We start from the raw sequence: 9,252 nt of genomic DNA, 5'->3' as shown, positions 1-9,252 counted from the left end.
ACTGCATCTTCTATAATCTATTTCTTTGAAGGAGAGAATAAAAGTTGCCTTGTCCAATTATTGCTTTCTTAAGTTTAGAAAGGACATTTGTATATACAGCCATCATTGGTTACCAGATAAAAGTTGAAAGCTGATAGTGATTAGGGCCATTATGTAGTAACCACATTGTAAATGATATTGCATCCAGTGCCTTGCAATTTTAGATGTTGAAATTATAGTGAAATTGATTGCTAGAATCTTAAGTTGTAGGTGCAAATGCTATGAAGTTAATTGTAGCTATGTAACAAATACCAAAAAAAAAAAAGTGAAATACCAAATATATTGATTCAATTATTTGTTATTTTTATTATTTTCTTATGTATTTTGTTACCCTTTTTATGTGAAGCCCATCAAACTAGAGTTTGAGAAGGTTTACTTTCCATATCTCCTAATCAGCAAGAAGAGATATGCTGGTTTGTTTTGGACAAAACCAGACAACTTTGACAAAATGGACACTAAAGGTAAACATCAATCTTTATCAACTAGCTGACCTGTTGCTTTGTTGAAATGCTTCTTATACTTTGGTTACATTCAACAGGTATTGAAACAGTTCGGAGAGACAATTGTTTATTAGTCAAAAACCTTGTGAACGATTGCCTTCACAAAATACTGATTGATAGGGACATCCCTGGGGCAGTTCAATATGTTAAAAATGCAATTTCAGATCTTCTTATGAACCGAATGGATTTATCACTTTTGGTTATTACAAAGGTGAATTTTTGGGGTCTACAGATCCTCTATTTTTTTTACAATGCTAATTGCCTCTTGTGGAACATTATTTGATGTGAGTGTACTTGAAGTATAATTGCTATTAACTTGATTGACTTTATAGGGTTTGACAAAGACAGGAGATGATTATGAAGTGAAGGCAGCTCATGTTGAACTTGCTGAAAGGATGCGCAAGGTTTGGTGTGATAAATAAATGCAATGCTTATTTCTTAAACTAGATTTATTTGGCAAAGAATAATTCAGTATTATTGTAATATATGATCACATTCAGTGTCTCATACTAAAGAACATGAAAAAAAGAAAAAAAAAGGAAAATCATATACATATTTTATCAAAGATAGAATTCATTCACATAAAGCAATGAATTATAGGGTCGACCACTTAGGATTGCAGCAGTAAAAGAGAACAGATTGCGAAACAAAGCACAAAATGAAGAGAATAAACATTTTCTTAAATCTGAGAAGAACCAGCTAAACTAAACTAAGAAGAGAAAACAGAAGTAAATTTATGAGTGAGCCCGGCTGCCAAGGAAACCATAGTGAGGTGAACTGATCCTATCTTCAAAAACATAGTCATTCCTACAAAGCCAAGTTCTCAAAAGCTATACATAGTTAAAAAGTCATAAAACATGATTTAGTTCCGATGCTGGTATTTTGCACTGTGTATGTTTATATCCCATGGGTTGATGCTTCCTAATGTTTGTAAACTATTTGTGAAACCATGCATTGTTTAATTAAGCTATGAGATTTATATTTATTGTTTTCATCATTTTAAACTTGACTTTTAATTCTGTGGTCATAAGTCTATTCTATTTGATTTGTAATTGACAGCGAGATGCTGCCACTGCTCCAAATGTTGGGGATAGAGTACCGTATGTCATTATTAAAGCTGCAAAGGGTGCCAAGGTATTCACATTCCCACTCCCCATTGTTTTTCTCGGTAATTTTAAAGCATTTTTTATAATTCTTTTTATTATGTGTATTGAAATTAGGCTTATGAGAGATCAGAGGATCCAATATACGTCCTGGAGAACAATATTCCCATAGATCCCCAATACTATCTTGAGAATCAAATCAGCAAGGTTGGTTTGATAAGTGTTTTACATTTTCTCCGATATTTAAAGTTCTTGATCTTGATTATCTTCATGTTACAGCCAATTCTAAGGATTTTTGAGCCAATTCTGAAGAATGCTAGCAAAGAACTTCTCCATGGAAGCCACACAAGATCTATTTCCATTTCTACTCCGTCAAACAGTGGCATCATGAAATTTGCTAAGAAACAGCTAACTTGCATTGGTTGCAAAGCTTTACTTAGGTACCCAATTTTTCCTTTCTTTAGGTTCTAATATTTTCCTGGTTAATTGTCTATGTTTCTAATTGTAGTGGTTGCATCTTTTGGTTCTAGTAGGCAAAATACTTAAGACTCTTCACACTAGAAATATGTTGAATAACCATCGATTCATCTGCTGACCTTTCCATTACCCTAAACCCCCTTTTACCCTTCAACCAAACACACTTAGTTGTAACACAAGGTTTTTTAGGTGACTTATATTTGCTTTAGTACCATATCTGATAATACTTGTGCACACATTTAAAGAATGTAAAATGGAGATTTATGTTTGTATCATATGAAAGATACACAAGGGGCTAATAATACTATTTTTTGTTGCATTTGGTTCAGCAAGGGAAATCACACTCTTTGCTCCCATTGCAAAGGAAGGGAAGCCGAGCTGTACTGCAAAACAGTGACACATGGTAGCGATCTCTTCATTACCCAATATTCAATTTCAGATGGTTATGTTGTAATGGATGGTCCAAGCTATTTTGTTTCTATTGAACTTAATGTGATGGGTGACTGCAGTGTCCGAACTAGAAATGCTTTTTGGGAGGTTGTGGACACAGTGCCAGGAATGTCAAGGTTCACTTCATCAGGACGTTCTCTGTACAAGGTATTTTATATTTTTGATATCTTTGTATAACTTAAGGGAGAATTTTAGTTGGAGTTATGCTTGTTTAAGCACCAGATTATATTAGCAGTCAGTCACAACCTGGAGGCTGAAATAAGTTTAGTGGAAATTTTCGTAGTTTCTTCTTATTCATGTCACTGGATTATGGTTGCAGTTACTCAGTATAACTGATTTGTACTGCCTTTTTTTGTTACAGTCGTGATTGTCCTATTTTTTATCGACGAAAAAAGGCTCAAAAAGATATGGCTGAAGCAAAGCTGCAACTTGACCGATGGAACTTCTAAGATTTTGTCAAGATCCATAATTAGTTATTTCTCCGCATGAAAGCCAGATATCTTAAATTTTACAATAGTTTGCATCGTCTAATTTGCTGTTTTGGGGATTGAAGTACAACCTCTGCGTCTGCCTGCGGATTCGGAATCCTATGACATGCTCCTGGAAGGAAGGTAAATGTAGCCAGGCTTAATTTTTGCGTGGTCTATATCTAGTCTAGATATGAATTTTCTAGTGGGATAGTCTAGTTCATAATTTAAGCTTGTATATTTGTTCATTAGTTCGGGCACGGTTAATGTAAAGTTTATACCATAAATTTGTTTCAGTAAATGACAAATTTGTTTCTAAAAGAATTGGTTACTTAAATGTGAAGGTTATACCCTACAAGAAATCGTATAAGTTGTCAATGATTACTAAATAGATATAATGATAATTTGACGATCAAATCCATGTTTTGAAATTCTCTCGACAAGGTATATCTTAATTATGATCCTTGAAAGAGAGGGTGTACAGGCTTGTTCCATCTTCAATGAGTGAATTCACTTTGTAGGCGTTTTCAAATGCATTAGTTGTCCACCTAAGTGAGGTGGCTTCTACATCGTGTGATAATATTAGCCACTTATGGGAAGAAAAAAATTGTAGCACTTTGCTTTCATTTACATAAAATCACACTGTATTCTTCAATTTCGGAGACAAGTCTCGATGAGACTATGGCCTTGGTAATAAAGTTTTTGAACACATCTATACCTCTAGCGGCCTATTTTTTACAAACCAATATCTCAGACCATTTGGCAGGATGAAATTTACCTTGACAGACTCTTTATGTATACATGTAACTCAATAAGCATTTTGTTCAATCGCAGCTTTGCCCAGCCATTCTTTACACCTCGCCCGTAAGCCAAAATAGAAATAATGGTACAGTAGATGTTACTACGTATCCATCTTTCACTGGATCATAGTAACAACGGAACATAGATTAAGGATCTCCAGCTCTCAAGAAATGATATTTGAATGCTTGAAAAAAGCAGATACCACCCGTCAGTTACTTTCCAATCTCATTTTTTTGCTTTTTACTTCACCTTTGTATTTCTGTTTTTGACCGAGAGTAGGCGTCCCCAAACCCTTTTCTTCTCCGGCTCAAGTGTACAATCTCAGACGAGTCGTAATTTGTTGCCGGCACAACGGGCATGCAGATAATGTCATGCCACACTCTTTGCAAGTCTAAATAAAATTCAAACAAAAGAAAAGGGAAAAGCAAATGACAAATACTATCAGACAATTTGTACATGAAAATTATACTCAAAATGCAAGTTAAACATAACAGACAAAAATAGGATGCATTTATCATCATCATGTTTGTTCGTAGTAACAAAATCTTAACAGATATATACCCAGGTGTATATTAATGTTGGGGATAATAATACATGGAGAAGTGGATGACCAACTTGGTTGTTTCTCTTTAAAATATCATAACTTGTGTAAACGAAGCACAAAGCAATTTGAAGAAAAATTTTGATCTAAAAATCTAAAAGGACTTTAACAAAAACATAGTATGTAACAGAAGATAAAGATATTATTTGAAGTAAGCTGCTAACTTCAGCTAGTGCAAAACTGCTCTCAGTGTGGAGATAACATACATACACTAGTGTGGCATCGTTAATCTAAATCTAAATCTAAATTCCCTTTCTAAGATATGTGATTGAAGCAAACAGAGATAAGAAACTCTAGAGCATGTTGATATAGCATTAAACAAGAATAAAGCTTATCAATGAGACTTACTGTATGACCGCATCCAAAAGCCATGTCCTTTGGGTTGGTCAGGCAAACAGGACACACCTTGAATAGGATAAAAAGAGTTAACTCGGGAACATGATGAGATGTCAACATGAATCTAATCAAGGAGAGAACAAGCTGGAAGAGTAAGGAAACAAACCGGCTCTGAAGCAGCTGAAGCTTTTTCCTCAGCTGATTCCAGCTTTTCTGTCACAGGGGGAATCATGGGGACTGCATTATCATGATCTATTACTTCCTTTGGTGGAGGGAGAGGCCGTTTATGATGATAGACTGGTGAGTCGCTACTGCATCAAAAGATTTGGGGACTGAGTTTCCCTGTATATAATTTAGAAGTATCATAACTCATAAGTGCAGTTCTTGGCTTACTTGTTAAGTTGCATATTTTGGGCAACTCGGTATTGAAATGGAATTTCCATAAGAGCAGCAAGTGCAAATGCTGTTTCTTTCTTTGATGCTTCTGTGTTCTCAGACATGATCTTTGTGAAGTTCACAAACTGAAGGGATAAAAAGGAACAAAGTAGATTATATGCCAATTTCATCAAAAGAAAAAAAAAGGACGGGGGGAATCATAAGGCAAGAGAGGATATTAAAATACAGAACACTGAATTTTCCAGTCACGTTTTGAACAGTAATTTATGCATTTTACAAAGTGATCACTACTAATTACTAAATCACATGCCAAAGAATGTTTGATTCTTGCAGAAAAAATGGCACAAATAAAGCCTGATGGAATTTGAAACTGGTACATTTGTTATAGAAGGTTTATCTTCAAATTTAACTAAAGAACCACCCTAATCCATGTTAGGAGTTGGGTAAACCTGCTTAAGAGTCATCTTACACTTACTAATGTTGAGAAAATAGAATTCCATATTATATCTCTCTCTACAAAGAGAATAGCATCATAAAACGCTATGTCCAACTAATTATAAACTGTGCTTAATTTTGGAATTGGCTGATGTATTACATTATCCCCATAGCTCATTAATATGCTAACTTTGAGGTTCTTGAAACTCATTACTATAGAAGCATACACAGTACTTGAATATTTTAAGTACCAACAAGTACCTGAAAGTTGTCAAATAAGCGCTCCGTGATGTTATCGTCAAACTGCTGCATCTCATCCCACGGTCCATCTCCAACACCAACCAAAATTATTGAGAGAGGATAGTGACTGACCAACCAAAATAGGTTTATGTAAGAGACATCTACCATAGAAATCAGCAAAAGACTACAGACGATATCGATTTACCTTGCAGCAACTATAGAATTAATAGTTGCTTGTTCTTGTGGACTTAGCCTTTTGCGTCCTCCTGCATCTGGATTTCTGGAAACCTAAAGAGAAAGAAGAAATACTATCAATAAAAGGAAGACAAGTAGAAACACACAGCTACTCATGCCGTGAAAATAAATTATTGAGAGAAAAATAAGTAGATAGAACCTGTCCATCAGCAATAATAACAAGAACATGATATTGACCATTGCTTTTCTCCACAATATCAATTGCTGCATCGATTACCGGCGCAAATGACGTTGGACCTAATAACAAGGAAAAACCTTATATAATCAAATCTTCATATCATTGCTACTATACGTAAGCTCTCTTAGATAGAGTTTTCCCTCTTGGAAAACAATGAAGAATTAACAATAGAAATGAACAAAATACAGGAGGATTACTAAAGATGTACTATGATAGAAAGCACACTAGTCCCTTTACTTATCATACAAGGAAATTCAATCAATTCAACCCAAGAGATGAACCCTCCTAGAAGGCTAAAAAAATAGCCTATTTGACAAAAAGTTAAGTAGGAAGAGATCTTCGGCAAGATTTTTGGAATCGCTCTGTAGCCAAATGCAACAATTTCAAATCACATTCTCATCTCAATGCTACTGCTCAAACCTCCATACCATATAAAAATGAGTAATACTAAATAAAGTGCACCAATCCATCTCCAAGTACCACAACCCCAAAATATGTACTGCAACACTAAATACCAGAAGATAAGCTCTTATGCACTGCAACAGCTGAATAATGTTAATCCTACTATGCACTACTGTCAAATCTCTTGGCTACACCAATAGCTACAAATATAACTCCTATGTTGTACAGTCATTTTGATTCAACTAATAAAATTTATAATCTCTCTTTTCGTCTTCACTTTTTCCTGTATTTTCTCCCTGATTCTTTCATTTTCTTGGAATGACACATTCCTTTTACTGAACTAGATGAAAAGAGATCAGAGAACAGAGTTAAGAAGACTAACAAAATCCTTGGTTTGAAAGTGCCACAAAAAAAGTAGTGTCTTGAATACTAAAGTTGTGTATAAGAGAAGAGACATGGAAATACCAACTAAAGAAGAATCTCCTACCCAAATGTTGATACAATACAAGAAACATACTAAACCTCAAGAAAAGTAAAAACCCTGAATCGAAGTAAAAACCATGAGAAGAATTTCCAAAAACTAGGTTCCAATTTAAGTCATGATAACTATTCTCCTGCCAAAACCATGTTCTTAGAGATAAACTTTCGATTCCAAGATCCAAATTCCGGCAACCAAGGAATATAATATTGTAAACAAACCTGAAAGTTTTAAGTGTGGAACAATCTGTCTATAACGTTCAAGTGCTTCTTCAAAGCCGTTACAATATCTACCATCAGCATAAAAATTGAACACATTCTGATCATGTGTAGAAGCTGCAGAAGCAAATTCACCATAATCAACAGAAGATAAACATACAGAAATTTCTCTCTAAAATCAAAACAGATACTCACCATCACCAAAACCAAAACATGGTATCAGGTTATCTTCGTCAAAAGAAGAAAGAGTACGACCAATTATAGATATGGCTTGCTCATATGGATTCAGATTGTTTCCAATATGATGAAGACTTTTTCGATGGAATGAGTGCTTGCCTACAATTATCAAGTGACTTCTCAACATTCACTGTATAAATATGCTAATATGCACATATATCAAATTCATAGTATTTTTAAAAATAAAAAGTTAACCTGTCCACTCATTGCTTTTTGTGAAATCAATACCAAGAATTAAATTTGAAGATTCAAGACCAGCTTCTCTTAGAGCAGAAATAACCTGAAATATAACTTAGTGGATTCAAAATATCGCTACAGATAGCCGATCCAGTTCGCCAATAGAGATGATCCTTGTAATGCAAGATCAATACTAATAATTATTCTCACTAAATCACTAAGCAAAATAGTAACCCAAACCTCATCCAAAGAGCTGAAATTGTCAGCTATAAATGTTGGTTGCTGCTTATGTTGAGGCCTAGTATTGCTTGAACTCCTAGCATTCGAAGAGGTTTGATGGTGGCTAGTATTCCACGAACTCCCAGCATAAGAAGAGGGTTGATCATAGGTAGTATTGATTGAACTCCTATCATAAGAAGAAGGTTGATGATAGACAGAATTTACCGAACTCTGATCATAAGATGACGATTGTTGGTAAAGATTTTCTTCAGATTCATATGACTCAGTGTTTCCCATAATTTAGAGGCCTTCCTTCACCTATATTGAGGTTTTTAAAAGTTAGATTGACAATAAAACAATTAAAGTGAATTACTCATCACACCACAACCATATAATATTCATTGGAACTATTTAGCATTCATATTACATTTCATAGCTTACTTCTCAAAATCAATTTACTATAACTGCCTTCAAAGAACACCCAAGGCAGAATCATTTTCAGGCCATTAAATTACAAAATATTGCAACAAATTTGCACCAGCAATTTATAAAATCAGTCACTAAATAAATTGAGAATAATTTTAATAACTAACGACTAATCATTGTTTTAGATGACTATTTAAGCATTGGAAATAAAAGATAACTACCTTTGTCGATGTAACAATACACGATGCTATATAAAAGTATATTATATTTACAATAAATAAAAATTAAATCCAAACAAATTATTAAGTAAAATTTAACAGCTAAACGATCCATCCGCAACAAACAGAACAGCACAGAGAAGTAGAAAACCAGAAAAACCAGAACTAGTTCATAAAGTCAACCATAAAAGTCAATGATCACAACTAACTGTAACACTACTTTTCCGAAAAAGTAAAATCGCATTTTCGTAACTGAATCTTGTTGCTAAGACATCAAAGCTAAATTCACCATGGATTCTAAAAATAATAAGAAGAAATAATAAAGAACTAGGATCGAGAATTATAGAATCGCAATTGCATCGAATTCACATTTTCACCTGTCTGATTTGATTTAGAAAGCGTTTTTGCAGAGTTATCGTTGACGCTTTTAGAGAAGAGAGAAGAGAACTGTTAGAAAAACGAGCAACGAGACCAGAAAAGAAAGTGATAACAATTTTGTTAAGAAAAAGTAAGCAAATAAATAAAAGACATAACTACTTTTTTTTTTTGGGTCAACTAAATAGTAATTTTTTTTGGGGGTCAACTAAATAGTAAATACT

At 34.1% G+C, this 9,252-nt stretch overlaps 2 protein-coding genes across 3 annotated transcripts in view; one reads left to right on the top strand and one right to left on the bottom strand.

The window, feature by feature from the left end:
- Positions 1 to 3,673, top strand: part of LOC107613572 (DNA polymerase delta catalytic subunit) — a 12,641-nt gene extending 8,968 nt beyond the window's left edge. The window contains exons 22-30 of the mRNA XM_016315644.2: positions 386 to 500; positions 578 to 750; positions 872 to 943; positions 1,599 to 1,673; positions 1,760 to 1,849; positions 1,922 to 2,082; positions 2,449 to 2,522; positions 2,629 to 2,716; positions 2,931 to 3,673. Of these exons, the coding sequence (XP_016171130.1) occupies positions 386 to 500; positions 578 to 750; positions 872 to 943; positions 1,599 to 1,673; positions 1,760 to 1,849; positions 1,922 to 2,082; positions 2,449 to 2,522; positions 2,629 to 2,716; positions 2,931 to 3,018 (936 nt within the window). The 3' untranslated portion in view covers positions 3,019 to 3,673. The remainder of the gene's footprint in view (positions 1 to 385; positions 501 to 577; positions 751 to 871; positions 944 to 1,598; positions 1,674 to 1,759; positions 1,850 to 1,921; positions 2,083 to 2,448; positions 2,523 to 2,628; positions 2,717 to 2,930) is intronic.
- LOC107613681 (E3 ubiquitin-protein ligase RGLG3) lies at positions 3,668 to 9,183 on the bottom strand. Of its 2 annotated transcripts, none has more exons than XM_016315784.2 (12): positions 9,031 to 9,183; positions 8,031 to 8,327; positions 7,809 to 7,893; positions 7,572 to 7,712; positions 7,380 to 7,493; positions 6,240 to 6,337; positions 6,051 to 6,133; positions 5,867 to 5,972; positions 5,168 to 5,295; positions 4,941 to 5,085; positions 4,787 to 4,843; positions 3,668 to 4,228 (listed from the first exon to the last, which is right to left on the bottom strand). In XM_016315784.2, the coding sequence occupies exons 2-12, from the start codon at positions 8,304 to 8,306 to the stop codon at positions 4,145 to 4,147; spliced, it is 1,317 nt and encodes a 438-aa protein (XP_016171270.1). In that variant the 5' UTR covers positions 8,307 to 8,327; positions 9,031 to 9,183; the 3' UTR covers positions 3,668 to 4,144. The 2 variants fall into 2 exon arrangements, with proteins under 2 accessions (XP_016171270.1, XP_016171271.1); XM_016315785.2 differs by having other exon boundaries at positions 4,941 to 5,082.

The sequence above is a fragment of the Arachis ipaensis genome, chromosome B08 (assembly GCF_000816755.2).
Source record: "Arachis ipaensis cultivar K30076 chromosome B08, Araip1.1, whole genome shotgun sequence".
NCBI lineage: Eukaryota > Viridiplantae > Streptophyta > Magnoliopsida > Fabales > Fabaceae > Arachis > Arachis ipaensis.
Note: the sequence above shows the minus strand (reverse complement) of the source record. Positions and strands in the feature narration are given on the sequence as shown.

Bases quoted from the DNA above. Each gene is read 5' to 3' on its own strand.
- LOC107613681 (XM_016315784.2), bottom strand. From the start codon at position 8,306: ATGGGAAACACTGAGTCATATGAATCTGAAGAAAATCTTTACCAACAA. The intron at 6,134-6,239 runs GTTCTATCTACT...CTTTCTCTTTAG, and splicing joins TTATTATTGCTGATGGACAG to GTTTCCAGAAATCCAGATGC. The intron at 5,973-6,050 runs GTAAATCGATAT...TTGGTTGGTCAG, and splicing joins AATTCTATAGTTGCTGCAAG to TCACTATCCTCTCTCAATAA.